Raw genomic sequence first — 15,243 nt, forward strand, 5'->3', positions numbered from 1 at the left:
CCCACAGGGAGACCACGAGGGCGCTGGCCCCCGCCCCCCCGCCCATCGCCCCGCCCCGGGCTCCGCCCCCACAGGGAGACCGCAAGGCGCTGGCCCCGCCCCCGCCGCAGCCCCGCCCCTCGCCCGCCCCCCGCCCCCGCCCCGCCGGGCCCCGCCCCATCTCCGCGCCGGGATAAGGGCCCTCTGGGCGCCGCGCACCCGCTCTCCCTCCGCCCCCGCTCGCAGCGAGCGGCCGGGAAGCTGCCGGGACGGCGTCGAAGACGGGGCTGGGGGGCGTGCAGGGCGTGCCCGCGGCGCCCCGGTCCGGCCATGGTGCAGGCCTGGTACATGGACGAGTCAGCCGACGACCCGAGGCGGCCCCACCGCGCAGAGCCCAGCCGCCCAGTCGGCCTGGAGCAGCTGCGCCGGCTTGGGGTTCTTTACTGGAAGGTACGCGGGGGCGGGGGCGGGGGCGGGGGCGGGGGCAGCCCCCCTCGGGTGCCCCGCGCCGCCCGCAGCCCCAAGCTGCAGCCGGAGGGTACCTTGGCCGGGCCCGGCCAGGGGCACTGCGCATGCCCAGTAGGGCGCCCGGGTGGTTGGCGGGGCCCGGAGCGTGCCGCGCATGCTCTATCGCAGCGTCGGGAGATGTGGGCGACCAGCACGCCGTGCGCATGCTCAGTGCGGGGCCGGGGTCCGGCCGGTGGGGGTGCGCGGGGGGCCGCGGGGCGCCTGCGCGGGGCGCGCTGGTAGTGGAGTCCCCGGGGGGGCGCAGGCGGGAGGCCTTGGGGACCCCCCGCGACCCCCGTGCGGGGCGCAGGCCTCCTCCGCAGCGGCAGGTGCGCCCTCGGGCGGGGGGCTGGGGGGCTCCGGGGTCCCGGGGTCCCGGGCTGCGCGCGGGGCCGCTCACTCTGGAATTCTTCCCTTGGGGCGCCCGAGTGGCCCAGCCCCCGCTCGGCCAGGATCCCGGGGCCTGGGGGCGCTCGGCCCCGCCGCCGCCCTGCTGTGCGCTCTAACCAGGCCTTGAGGGGCCTTCCCGGTGCGGGGCCGGTGCGGGGCTGGTGCGGGGCTGCACCCCCGCAGGCTCTCCCGCCCGCACCAGCTGCGCCCTTGGTAGCGTCCGCTTTCACTGCCGGTTACTCCACCAGCAAAAGTGGGTTCATTTAGCATTTTTAAAAAAGATTTTGTTTACTTACTTAGAGAGAGAGAGGGAGGGAGGGAGGAGGGGGCAGAGACCCAGGCGGAGGGAGGAGCAGGCTCCACGCAGGGAGCCCGACGCGGGACTCGATCCCGGGCCTCCGGGGTCACGCCCTGGGCCGCAGGCGGCGCTAAACCGCTGCGCCCCCCGGCGCCAAGTGGGTTCACTTAGGATCGCAGAGAATTGCAGTCCAGCATATAAGCAAAACCACGAGCAAGTCCCCCTAATAAATGAGACGAGCGATCTTTGATTCAGCGAAGGGGGTGGGGGTGGGGGTGGGGGTGGGGGTATAAACGCGCCCTCCGCTGCTCCCTGGGAGCCGGGGTGGCGGCCGCCCTTGCACCTGCCGAGCGCGCACCTGCTGCGGAGGGGCCCCCCCTGCGGCCTCCGGGTCCGGTGAGCAGCAGCCTGCTCAACACTGTGCCCCCCCCCCCTCCGCCCCCGTTAGTTTTTCTAGAATGTTCATCTTTCCCCAGGCTAAGATGTAGTACTTAACCTACTGGAAGGTACCGTCTTTGAGGCAATCACGTGGTATATAATGGCTGTTACGACGGGGAAATAAGTTTTGTTTCATCACTGACATCGATTTATCTGCCGTCTGAGCCATCAGGAGAGTCCAGTTACTGCACTTTGGGGGTTTCATGCTGCTTTTTACAGTTTAAGACCAAGATACTGGTCAACTTGTGAATGTATCCAGAGGATGAAATACCACATTTTAAAGGCGTCTTTTAGCTGTCCCACGGGGTCAGACTCAGTTTCTCCTACCTTCTAGATCTGTTCTGCGTAAGTCAAAGGCTTATCAAAATTAAATTGTGTAGGGGTGCCCAGCTGGCACAGTCTGTACAGCATCCAATGCCTGATGCCAGGGCGGTGAGTTCAAGCCCCATGTTGGACATGGAACGTGTAAATAAATAGTGGTTTATTTGTCCTGTGGTTTTGGTGTCCTGCTGTTTTTATACTTTCTTCATAATAACTACTCTTGACCAGTGGGTACAAATGGGGCGTTTTTGCAGATGTGCTACCAGGAACGCGGCAGAGTGATAGAAAGCTCTGTCTCATATATACAATTTGAAGTAAGGTGGTTTGGGCGTGGAGCAGTACTGTGCACAGCGTGAGGTGGATTTGATAATTTTGGGAGTCCTCTTTGTAGAAATTAATGGGTTGATGACCACGATATCCTGGAGTCTGCTATTCCCTAGTTGGGAGAAAATGTGCATTGTATTGCAGCATAATGCAAAGTATGCTAAAATCATTGCCAGTAGTTTGAAATGGGAGTGCAGGGGGTCTGCACTCCTATCTCTGGCTGGGGTCCTAGGGGAATGCTTCATGACAAACATCTTAGAATTGGACCTTGAAGAATCGATAGAACTGGGATAAATGAAAATGGTGAAGGAGCTGTCTAGGTATAGGAAGCTGTCAGGAGCAAGGGTGTGGGGATGTGAAGCATCACGTATCTTTTGGAGAGTAGCAAATGCTCATATTTGGTTTAGCATGTCGATTAAAAAAAAAAAAACGGAGTAGAGATGGAGTAGAAAAGGCAGCTGGGGCCACATGATGGAAGTCCTCTCTTCCCGCCATAATGAACTTGGGTTATTATTTTTTTTTTTTAAATTCAACTATTTTTTTTAAGATTTTTATTTATTTATTCATGAGAATACACAGAGAGGAGAGAGAGAGGCAGAGACACAGGCAGAGGGAGAAGCAGGCTCCATGCAGGGAGCCTGACGTGGGACTCGATCCTGGGTCTCCAGGATCACACCCCGGGCTGCAGGCGGTGCTAAACCGCTGAGCCACCAGGGCTGCCCCATGAACTTGGGTTATATTTGTAGGCTTCCAGAGTATCCGTCACTTCAGCCCAGGGAAATAGCTGATCTAGAGAGATCCCCTAGACCTGCAGAGGATTGGTGCTGGAGGAACGGGCTGGAGCGGAGGTGGGGTTGGTGCCTTCGGACCGGCTTGGGCATGGGCGCTTCGCCTGGGCTCTTGGCAGTGGGGCTAGAATGGTGACACAGAATCCCCCAGGAAGAATTGCCGGGGAGAAAAGAGGCAAGAATTAAGCACAACGCAGTATCTTTAGCTGTCCTGGAGAATGGGGAAACCCTTGAGGAATAGGGAAGGTGGGGGAAGGAAGGTTAATTTGCGACTGACAGAGGACCGGATGATAAATTTGGGATGTGATCATATTGGAGATCCAGAAAGGGAACATTTCAGTTTCCTTGCATTAATGTGACCTCCGTTTTCCTTGCTTAAACCCTAATAGTTGGATGCTGACAAACATGAGAATGATCCAGAATTAGAAAAGATCCGGAAAGAGAGAAACTACTCCTGGATGGACATAATAACCATAAGCAAGGATAAACTACCAAATTATGAAGAAAAGGTAAGGGAGCTCTAAATTCTTCGAAGAGGGGAATCGTTATATTCACCCCTATCGAACACAAGCTTCTCTTTGTTTTTTGTTTTTATCCTTTTTTAAAAGAAGACATACTTATTTGAGAGAGAGCGAGAGATCATGCAGGTGGAAGGAGGGGCAGAGGGCGATGGCGAGAGACTCCCCACTGAGCAGGGAGCCAGATGTGGGGCTGGATCTCATGACCCTGAGATCACAGCCTGAGCCAAAATCAAGAGTTGGTTGCTCAACCGGCTGAGCTATCCTTTTTCTAATTTCTTAACGTAGTTCCTGAGGTCATCGACTTGCAGCCTTCTCTTTTAACGTAGGTATTTAGTGCTGTACATTTCCCCTAAGTACTACTTTAAGTGGCATCACCCAAATTTTGAATCATTTTCATTTTCATTTTGAATATTTCCAAATGAATTTCCTTTTTGATTTCTTCTTTGTCCCCTGTGGATTTTTTGATATGTGTTAATTTCCACTTACATGGGGACTTTTCCAGAGACTTTCGTTGCTTTCCAATTTAATTCCACTGTAGTCTGAGAATATATTTTGCAAGACTTGAGTCCTTGTAAATATATTGAGGCTGTTTTATGGGCCAGAACGTAGTAGTTTATCCTAGTGAATGTACCATGTGAGCTTGAGGAGAATGTGTATTCTATGAGTGTTGATTGGCGCTGCTGTTCAGTGACTGTTACTGATTTTCTGCTAGTTGAACCTGACATTTATTGATGGGTGTGTTGAAATCTCCAACAAAATAGAGGATTCATCTCTTCTTCTCATTCTTAGTCTTTGCCTTGTGATTTTGACATTTGTTGTTAGGCGCATACCTGTTCAAGGTTGTCATGTCATCTTAGAGATTTGACCCTTTTGTTATTACATGATAATCACCTTTATCCCTAATGATTTTTCTTGTGCTGAAGTCTGCCTTGTCTGAAAAACAACACAGCTCCCCAGGCTTTCTTTTGACTACTGTTAACATGGTGTCTCTTCCTCCAAAACTGAGCTTTTAACCTATTTGTGTCTTTATTTTATTTATTTATTTATTTATTTGGTGACTCCACCGGGACACGAACCATGTCTTTATTTTAAATTGGGTTTCTTGGTTTTTCTGGAAACCCAGGAAGTTAGTTAAGTGTCTGACTCTTGATTTTTGCTCCATTAATGATCTGAGGGTCGTGAGATTGAGCCCCAGCAGGGTGCATGTGGAGCCTGCTTAAGATTATCTCAGGCAGCCCGGATGGCTCAGCGGTTTAGCGCTGCCTTTGGCCCAGGGCGTGATCCTGGGGTCCCGGGATCGAGTCCCATGTCGAGCTCCCTGCACGGAGCCGCCTTCTCCCTTTGCCTGTGTCTCTGCCTCTCTCTGTCTCTGTCTCTCTGTCTCTCTCTCGCTCTCTGTGTCTCTCGTGAATAAATAAATAAAATCTTTCAAACAAACAAACAAACAGATTTTCTATCTCTTGAGGGGCCTGGGTGGCTTAGTTGGTTAAGCATCTGCTTTAGGCTCAGGTCATGATCCTGGGATCCTGGGCTTGAGCCCTGAGTTGGGTTCCTGCTCAGCTGGGAGTCTTGCTTTCCCTCTGCCCCTCCCCTCGCTCATGCCTGCCTGTGCTCTCTCTCTCTGAGAAACAGAGAAAACAAAACCAAACAAAAGATTTTCTCTCTCCTTCTCCTGATGCTCCCCTCCCCCACTTCTGGGCCTGTGCACATGCGTGCTCTATCAAAAAAAAAAAAAAAAAGAAAAGAAAAGTGGGTTTCTTGGAGACAACATATAGTTGGAGGTTTGTGTGTGTATGTGTTTTTTAAAATCTATTCTGACAGTCTGTCTTTTAAATGGATTATTGGTATTGTTGATTATTATCTACCATATTTGTACATTTTAAACATTTATAGCACTTATCCTTTATTTAAAAAAATATTTTCCTTTTCCTGCCTTGTCTGGTTTTAATTGAGCATTTTATAGGATTCATTTTCTCTTGGCTTATAATTAAAAAAAAAATGTTTTAGTGATTGCCTTAGAGCTCGCAATACACATTTATCCTGTAACTAAGTGTTCCCAACCCTTCCATCCTATCCTCTATGACATTGCTGTCTTTCATTTCATTTATCCATATGTTATAATTACCCATGGTGTTGTTACTGTTATTATTAGGAATGTGAAATCTTTTATTTTACCTTTATTTCTTCTTCTTTTTTCCTTCTCATGTAGATCTGAGTTGCAGACCTATATCGTTATCCTCTCCACTTGAAGAAATTCTTTTAACATTCTTTCAAGGCAAGGTGTGCTGGTGACAAATTCCCTGTTTTCGTTTGTCCAAGAAAGCCTTTATTTCTCCGTCAGTTTTAGGGGATAACTTAACAGATATAGAATTCTAGGTTGGTGGATTTTTTTGCTTGCTTGCTTGCATGGTTTCTGAGAATTCTGATGTCATTCTTATTCTTGTTCTTCTATAGGTTATTTTCTTCTGGCTTCTTTCAAGGTTTTTTGCTCTTTCTTTTGTTTTCTGCAGTTTAAAGATTTTTATTTTTATTTTTTATTTATTCATGAGAGGCATAGAGAGATAGAGAAGCAGAGACACAGGCAGAGAGAGAAGCAGGCTCCATGCAGGGAGCCAATGTGAGACTCAATCCCGGGACCCGGGATCATGCCCTGGGCCAAAGGCAGGTGCTAAACTGCTGAGCCACCCAGGGATCCCCATTGTTTTCTGCAGGCTCCGTGCAGGGTGCCCGTGTCTCTGCCCCTCCTCTCTCTCTCTATGAATAAAAAAAAAAAAAAAAAAAGAGTCGGTCACTTAACACCACCCAGGTGCCCCAGAATGCTTTCTCTTATCACATCAAAGGGGCTCGTGTGCTGTTGACGTTCGTGATTGTGTTATCTCTGTGGCCGGTAGGCTTGCACAATAGCTTCTCTCCTGGAAGAAAACTCTCTTGCTGATACGGGCTTCTCTCTCGTGTCTCTAAAGCAAACCTTTCCTCTCTACCTCTGTCATGTTTGTGTAGGTGCCCTCGTGGTTAGAGTCAGGTGATGCGTTTGGCGGGAATCCTGCGTGGCCGGTGTTGCATCGCTCAGTGTGCCCCGTTGGGAGGCGCGTGGTGTCGGGGACCCTCCTGGTGACAGGAGGCTTGGTTAGGGTTCGTGTTCATCAGGTTTGTCGCTGTGAAGTTACCGTTTTTCCCTCTTAACTAAGAAGACGTTTGTGGAGAGTTACGTTGTAAACCGGCTGCTTCTTCTCGAACTCTGACTCTGCAGGGAGCCTGGATGGTTCCCGGCTGGGCCGTCCCGCCCTCGGGGTGCTGGGCACGCTGCCCGTCCGCCGTCCTCTAGTTCCGGCTCCGGTGTAGGGACAGGCTGCCCCTTCCCTTCCCTTTGCGTCGGTGCGGCCTCACGCATGCCAGCTCTACTCCCTGGCCCGAAGCCCCTGCCCGGTGATGGGTTCCGAAGGTCGCGTTGCCCCCGGCTGAGCAGGCAGGAGGCTTTCTGACCGGTTCCTTCCTTCTGACGGTCCCCGGCATCCTCCTGCGTGCTCTGTCCTTGCTCCATCCCCCTGGGCCGGTGCCGTCTCGTCCCCCCACCTGGCCCTGGAGTCCCCCTGTGCCCGGGCCTAGAAGCCCGCCGTGAGTCCTCATGGCTCCTCGGGGGTCCCTGCCCCAGGGCCCAGTCCAGGCCTTTCAGCGGACGTGGCCATGAATTTTTGTGTGTGTGTGTATGTGTGTGTGTGTGTGTGAGAGAGAGAGAGAGAGAGAGAGAGAGAAGGAGGAGAGGGGATAGGGGAGAGGAGAGGGGGAGAGTGGGGAGAGAGGGAGAGTGTCAGGGCTCATTCTCTCAAGTCCTTCCGTTGCCCCAGCCCCCGTGTCCCTGTGCTCCCCGTGCTCCCCGTGTAGTCCAAGTGTCGTCGTGAGGACCTGTCCCCCCGGCTCTAGGCCTGCAGGGCGCGGGCAGGTGCCGGGACCTGTGCCGTTTGCACGATGGTGCCTGAGAGTCGCGTGTGCCTGCCCGCAGCTCAGGATGTTCTACGAGGAGCACCTGCACGTGGATGAGGAGATCCGCTACATCTTGGACGGCAGCGGGTACTTCGATGTGCGAGACAAAGACGAGAAGTGGATCCGCATTTTCATGGAAAAGGGAGACATGATCACTCTCCCTGCAGGGATTTATCACCGCTTCACGCTGGACGAAAAGGTCGGCCGGGTGTGCGTGAGGCGCAGGTGGCGGGTGCACGACCGCTGGAACTGGGGCCCCCGCGGCGCTCGGGGGGAGGCCGGCGGCGCTGTGAGCCTGTGGCCCAGGGGAGGCTGGGGAGCCCCTGAGCCCGCAGCCCCTCCGTGTGGACGTCGGGGGGCCCCGGCTCTGTGCGGGGGTGGGGGTGCCCCGGGTGAGCCACCCCAGCCAGCCGCCAGCGGGTTGGTCTAGGGGTGCAGCTCTGTGGGGCGTCTCCGGGCGCTTTGGTTTGGGGTGTCAGGGTGGCGCGGTCCCCGCGCGGAGGGTGGCGGTGAGCACAGAAGTGGGTGAGTTCTGGCTTCTCCGACGTGATGTGGGCCCGACCAAGGTACAAGCACACTCCGAACTGGGACCGAGGGCACCGGGTAAGCTCAGCGTCCCGTGGGGCGGACCCCGGGAAAGGAAGTGGGCCGCCAACCCGCCGAGCGCCAGCCGGTCTGTCCTCTGCCCCGAGGGCACGTCCCTGTGTCCCCGGTGCCAGCCGTGCTCTGGGGTCACCGCGTGGCCGTCCCTGGGGGACGACCCCCGACGTCGGGCGTGCAGGTGGCGTCCGCTCTCTCCCTGTTGGAAACGCGGCTGGAGTCGGTGACCTTACACGTTTGTCACACGACTTTAAGCTCCTGAAGCGAAAACTGGATTGAAGCGTACGCCACACGTTTGTACTTTGCGGGGCGATGCGCGCTGTCCCCCTGGTCCCGAGGCCGCAGCCCCGGCGTGGGTCGGTGCCCGTGGGCGCAGACGGCAGTTTCTCCCGAGTGGGGTTGGGCCCGCGGCGGAGACGAGCCTCGGCCTCCCCCCGGCGACGCGTGGCTGAGGCGTGGAGCCCCGAGCACAGACACGGGGACGCTGTTCACGCCCGGTGTGTCTGTGTCTTCCAGAACTACGTGAAGGCCATGCGGCTGTTCGTGGGGCAACCCGTGTGGACGGCGTACAACCGGCCCGCCGACCACCTGGAGGCCCGGGGCCAGTACGTGCGGTTCCTGGCGCAGACCGCCTAGGCCCGGGCAGCCTCGCCTCGCGGGCCGGGCTTCCCCGCGCTGGGCCGCCGCTCCCGGGGTCGCCGTCGTCACCAGGCAGCCGCCCGCGCCGGACCCGTCGCCTGAGCCCTGTGAGCGGAGCCGCCCCTCGGACCTGGGTGTGAAGCAGACGTGCGGCTGCCAGCCTGCCCTGTAGACGCCGGACCGCCAGACCCAGACGCTCTTCTGCGGCCCGGTGGGCCGGGTGGCTGGGCCAGTGCACCCGCAGCCGTCATGGGGCGTCGCAGCCGCGGGGGCCACCTTCTTGTTCCACATAAAGCAGCGGCTGTGATTGTGCGCTCACTCGGCCTCATTAAAGTCCCCCCGCCGCACCCGGTGTCGTGGTCGTTCGTTCGCGCATTTAATGGGTTTACGTCGTGCCTGCGTTACTGTCCGTTCGCTGAGATTTCTAGGCTCATTTCCCTGTGAATTCTTAACAACCAAGCTTTTGCTTTGAACAGGAAAACTAGCACATGATCTTTTTCCTCAACAATTTTGAGAAACAATTTTGCCTGATTTGTTATAATCATAGGAAGACCCCAAACCAACCTCATGTTTTAAAGGGCAGATTGGGTTTTTCTGTGTGTTTTTTAAAGATTTTATTTATTTATTCATGAGAGACTCAGACAGAGAGGCAGAGGCACAGGCAGAGGGAGAAGCAGGCTCCCTGCGGGGACCCCGATGGGGACTCGATCCCGGGGCCCAGGGGTCACACCCTGAGCTGAAAGTAGACGCCAACCCCTGAGCCACCCAGGTACCCCGAAGGGCAGATTATTTTAAAGATTTTTAAAACTGGATTAAAAATCTTCCTCTCTCGTTGCCTCCCCTGGGTCTGAGGCACAAATTAAACTCCCATCTTAGACGGTCCAGTGAACGGAGTTTGAGGACGGGACCGTGTGCAGGCCGTGCGAGGCTGGCAACGGGCATCCGGGCTTCGCCGGCTCCTCCGGGATGTGGGGGGCCCCCCTGAGGGCAGCGTTCCTGTGCCGGCAGGTGGCTGAAGCCCGAGAGGAGCAATCCTTCTTCGTAAAGTCACCCCCCGCCCACCCCAGCTCTGAGTCCAGAATCCTCCCAGGGAGCGTGGGGCTCAGTCTCCCAGGAAAACAGCCCTGGCTCCGCCGTCCTCGGGGCGGTGTCCTTCCCAGCTTAGGGCCCGCCGTCTGCTTGCTGAACAGGGTAGGTCTCCGCGCTGTCACTTCGCAAATGCCGCCTATTTTTATTTTATTTATTTTAAAAAACATATTATTTACTCATGAGAGACAGGCAGAGGGAGGAGCAGGCTCCCTGCAGGGAGCCCGATGCGGGACTCGGTCCTGGGGCCCTGGGGTCTCGGCCTGAGCCCAAGGCAGACGCTCACCCATGGAGCCCCCCAGGCGTCCCTATTATTTTTTAAAGGTTTATTTATCAGAGAGAGTGCGGAGTGACGGAGAGAAAAGTCTCAGGCCCACCGGTGCCCCCCGCCAACCGGTGCAGACCTGCCAGGGCTCCATCCCACGACCCTGAGATGACCTGAGCTGAAATCAAGAGTGGGGGCTCCAGCACCTGGGCTGCCAGGCACCCTGCTGTGGAAGGCGCTGGGTGGGTGGGGGGGGCGGGGGGCTGGGAGCCAGGGTGCGCGCTCCGAGCTGCCAGTGGCCTCTCTGTTGGCCTAGTTCCCACTTAGGCTCAGCCCTGCCCGTGCTCCTGCCACGAGCCCGCGGCCGCCCCCACCTTCGGAGCCGGCCTGTCAGGCTCCTGCGTGTCCGCTCTTCGCAGGTGTCCGGCCACGGCCATCCCCGCGCCCCCGCACCCCTCCCTCTTGCCCCCTTGGGCCCTCCGCTCCCCCCCCACGCCCCTCATGGCCCCCTGCGCCCCCCGCGGCCCGTGTTTCCTGTGGGGCTGGGAGGTTCTCAGGAGCCCGGCTGGGCCTTCGCTGCCCCTGCCCCTTGGGAGCTCCCGGGGTCCGTGCTTGTGCCCCCCCTCCCCCACGCTCTCCAACATCATCACTGACCTTTTTTAAGGGATTAAAAAAAAAGCGCAATCTGAAGCAGGTCCCAGGCCCCGCACGGAGCCCTGCACAGGCCTGGATCCCATAACCCGGAGATGGTGACCTGGGCCGAAATCACAAGTGGGTGGCGCCCCGACTGCACCCCCAGTGCCCACCGCGGGGCCTCGGGTGTGTGGGTGAACCAGGTGCCCCGCGTGTGCCCGTGATCCCCACGCTCGCTGCCCACGCCGCGTCCTGGGCGACATTGTTGGACCCTAGACACCTGCAGCCCTTCCTGGGGGCAAACCCGGCCCGCGCCCCGCCCCAGCCGAGACCTCGGCATGTCCACTGCGTGGCTCCCCCGCGCTCAGCGCATCCTTCCCACGGGCGCCCCCAGCCGCCCCCACGGGCGGGAGGAGCCGGGAGGACCCGGGGGGAGGGCCGGGCAGCCCCCCGAGCAGGGCGACTGTCTGCGGCCTCGTGGGTGACCGGTGGGTGACTGTGACTGACTGTGAACCAGCCCCTAACCCAGCCCCTAACCCGGCCCTTAACCTGGTCCCTAACCCAGCCCCTAACCTAGTCCCTAACCCAGCCCCTAACCCAGCCCTTAACCCGGCCCCTAACCTGGTCCCTAACCCAGCCCCTAACCTAGTCCCTAACCCAGCCCCTGATCCAGCCCCTAACCTAGCCCCTGACCCAGCTCCTAACCCGGCCCCTAACCTGGTTCCTAACCCAGCCCCTAACCTGGTCCCTAACCCAGCCCCTGACCCAGCCCCTAACCCGGCCCCTAACCTGGTCCCTAACCCGGCCCCTAACCTAGTCCCTAACCCAGCCCCTGACCCAGCCCCTGACCCAGCCCCTAACCTAGCCCCTGACCCAGCCCCTAACCCGGCCCCTAACCCGGCCCCTAACCTGGTCCCTAACCCAGCCCCTAACCTAGTCCCTAACCCAGCCCCTGATCCAGCCCCTAACCTAGCCCCTGACCCAGCTCCTAACCCGGCCCCTAACCTGGTTCCTAACCCAGCCCCTAACCCGGTCCCTAACCCAGCCCCTAACCCGGCCCCTAACCTGGTCCCTAACCCAGCCCCTAACCTAGTCCCTAACCCAGCCCCTGATCCAGTCCCTAACCTAGCCCCTGACCCAGCTCCTAACCCGGCCCCTAACCTGGTTCCTAACCCAGCCCCTAACCTGGTCCCTAACCCAGCCCCTGACCCAGCCCCTAACCCGGCCCCTAACCTGGTCCCTAACCCGGCCCCTAACCTAGTCCCTAACCCAGCCCCTGACCCAGCCCCTGACCCAGCCCCTAACCTAGCCCCTGACCCAGCCCCTAACCCGGCCCCTAACCCGGCCCCTAACCTGGTCCCTAACCCAGCCCCTAACCTAGTCCCTAACCCAGCCCCTGATCCAGCCCCTAACCTAGCCCCTGACCCAGCTCCTAACCCGGCCCCTAACCTGGTTCCTAACCCAGCCCCTAACCCGGTCCCTAACCCAGCCCCTAATCTAGCCCCTGACCCAGCCCCTAACCCGGCCCCTAACCTGGTCCCTAACCCAGCCCCTAACCTAGTCCCTAACCCAGCCCCTGACCCAGCCCCTGACCCAGCCCCTAACCTGGTTCCTAACCCAGCCCCTAACCTGGTCCCTAACCCAGCCCCTAATCTAGCCCCTGACCCAGCCCCTAACCCGGCCCCTAACCTGGTCCCTAACCTAGCCCCTAACCCAGTCCCTAACCCAGCCCCTGACCCAGCCCCTAACCCAGTCCCTAACCCAGCCCCTAACCGCTGCACAGGGCTGAGGTGCCCCAGGCCTTCCGGGTGCCCCTCCGACCCGGGCTGTGGGTGCCCCGGGAAGTCCGAGAAATCGGCCCCGCGGTGTCGGCCCAGCCGGAGCGGCGGTGGGTGCGGCCGCCCGAGTGCAGAGACGGCGCGTCCTGTTCCCGCCTTGTGTGGGGCCCCTGGCGGCCGCGGCAGGTGCTCAGAGGCCGGTGCGCACCCCGGGATCAGCCCCCTCCGTCCCGCCGGCGGTCCCGCCATGTCTGTCGCCTCGGGTTGTAGGCGACAGGGCTGGAAGAGCTTCCGCTGCGGGCCCCGGGGGATTGGGGCGCCCCCCAGCTGCCCTGATGACACGGGCCCGGAGCCCTCACCACCCCTCCCACCCCGGGGCTGCCCATCGTCCCCTCGTACCTTCCCCTGGATCGGCGAGTCCAGGGAGGGGAGCAGCCCTGTTTGCACAGTGCGCCGCCCTGGCCACTGGCTGCACTCAGCAGACAGCCCCGTGGGATGATGCGGGGCCCTCAGGGGTGGCAGGTCCTGGCTGTACCCTGTGCCCCTCAGCAGCCGCCTTGACACCCGAGAAGCTCAGTGGGTCCGCAGGGCGCCCCTGGCCTCCTCGGTTCCCACGGTCCTGGAGGCCGGGCGCCCCTGGGGGTCAGTGCCGTGGAGTTCTCGCAGGGGCCGCCTGCTGGGGTGGCCTCACGGGGAGTGGAGACGGTTCCGGAGCTGCTGGTTTCCCCGACACCCGCCCTCATGGCCCCCAGGCCCCAGTCGCTCCCGGAGGCCCGGCCTCCCCTGTGGCCCCCCCGGGTCTAGGCCTTCACCTGAGCTGGGGGGCCCACGCACAGCCGCAGAAGCAAAGGCCTTCCCTTTGGAAACGGGAATTGAACCTCTTTCCGTCGGTGGGAACACGCACCTCCGCCTCCAGGCTGCCCACCAGGCCTCGGGCGCGGGCGTGCACCTGGCTGCCCCAGCGGACGCCCCAGGCCCCGGGGGACAGGGAGGCCTGAGGTGGAGCCTACGCTGGGCCAGGGGCTGGGGCGCAGGTGCACCTGGGGGCGTCTGGCTCGCCTCCCCCTCTCTGTCTCCTGCCACCGAGTCCCGGGTCACCCTGCGCCAGGCGGCGGGGCCGGGTCACCCGAGGCCATGGGGGGCGCGGCCTGTGTGCGCGGCCTCCCGGGGCCGGTCTGGCTCGGGGTCGCCGGGCGCTCCTCCCGCGGGAGCCCTTGCCCCTGCCCGGTCCGGGGGTTCAGTGTCCCCTCCATGCCCAAGATGCTGTACCTGCTTGGCCCGACCCGGAGCCCCGCCCCTGTCCCAGAGCACGGGTGCAGCCTGCTGGGATCCCCGAGATCTGGTGCTTTGCCTCGCGCCTCGGTATTCCCTGCACATGGTCGGTTCATCCCGGCGGCCGGCGCTTACCGTGTGCGGCAGGACGGGGCGCGGGTGACCCGAGGACGCGGACCACCCTGCTGCCCGGGGAAGGCCGACCTGCCGCCGCCACACAGCCGGCAGCAGCGCTGGGGCCTCTCGACCGCCCCGGGCCCACCGGGCCACGGCCCCCCGAATCCCGCGGGCGGGCCAGGTCAGCAGCGCCCCCACTTCCACACCCTGCACACCCACACGGAGCCCTGCCGGCCCGGGCTCCTGTCCCAGGCGGCGCCGCACCCCTGCCCCCTGCCCCCCTGCACCCCTGCACCCCTGCACACCCGCACCCCTGCACACTGGCACCCCTGCACCCCTGCACACCCGCATACCTGTACCCCTGCACACCCACACCCCTGCACCCCCGCACCCCGGCACCCCTGTACCCCTGCACACCCACACCCCCAAATCCCCCGCACCCCGGCACACCCCCACCCCTGCACCCCTGCACACCCACACCCCTGCACCCCTGCACCCCTGCACACCTGCACCCCTGCACACCGGCACCCCTGCACCCCTGCACACCCACACACCCACACCCCTGCACCCCCGCATCCTGGCACCCCTGTACCCCTGCACACCCACACCCCCAAATCCCCCGCACCCCGGCACACCTGCACCCCTGCACACCCACACCCCTGCACCCCTGCACACCCGCACCCCTGCACCCCTGCACACCCGCACCCCTGCACCCTTGCACACCTGCTCTACCTGGGGTGCCCAGCGCTGATCGGCAGAACGGGGAGACAGCGGGGAGCCCCGGAGGCGCTTATTTGGTGGGGGTGATCCCATGGGGTCCGGGTGTGGTCGTCCTGAGTTATGCGGGGGCCCATGAGACAGAGACACCCCCGAGGGAGGCGGCTGTGGCAGGTGGAGGTTTGGCCGTCACCCCACCCCTGATGCTGCAAGGGGGGCTCCCCAAGAGCCCCAGAAGGAACCAGCCTGCAGACCCCTGAGCCCCCAGCCCCGCGAGGACAGATGGGGCTGCTTCCCTCCCCCTCCTGGCGGTTTGCCGCAGCAGCTTCGGGAAGCCCGCAGTCTGGTTCCCCACCTTCCCAGCAGAGTCCTGGCAAGGGGAGTGGCACGCGGGTGCAGGAGGCTCCCCCCACCGCCATGTGTGGGGTGGGGGCAGGGGCAGGGGGAGACCAGGGTGCCAGCAGGCAGCCGCCAGGGACCCGGCACCCATGGGGGGCTATGGGGATCCCGAGGCTGACCCCGAGTGCAGGGTAGCCTGGGGTCCTGTGCGTGGTGCCCCCCCAACCCTCAGACCAGAACCCCTTCCTCG

General features: G+C 60.4%; 1 protein-coding gene across 2 annotated transcripts; it reads left to right on the forward strand.

The window, feature by feature from the left end:
* The first annotated feature begins 148 nt into the window (after positions 1 to 148).
* ADI1 (acireductone dioxygenase 1) lies at positions 149 to 9,133 on the forward strand. Of its 2 annotated transcripts, none has more exons than XM_072771257.1 (4): positions 149 to 429; positions 3,435 to 3,554; positions 7,567 to 7,746; positions 8,664 to 9,133. In XM_072771257.1, exons 1-4 carry the CDS (start codon positions 310 to 312, stop codon positions 8,781 to 8,783), a joined length of 540 nt encoding a protein of 179 aa, XP_072627358.1. In that variant the 5' UTR covers positions 149 to 309; the 3' UTR covers positions 8,784 to 9,133. The 2 variants fall into 2 exon arrangements, with proteins under 2 accessions (XP_072627358.1, XP_072627357.1); XM_072771256.1 differs by lacking the exon at positions 149 to 429 and adding an exon at positions 538 to 815.
* Positions 9,134 to 15,243: the final 6,110 nt, after the last annotated feature.

The sequence above is a fragment of the Canis lupus genome, chromosome 12, assembly GCF_048164855.1.
Source record: "Canis lupus baileyi chromosome 12, mCanLup2.hap1, whole genome shotgun sequence".
Taxonomy (NCBI): domain Eukaryota; kingdom Metazoa; phylum Chordata; class Mammalia; order Carnivora; family Canidae; genus Canis; species Canis lupus.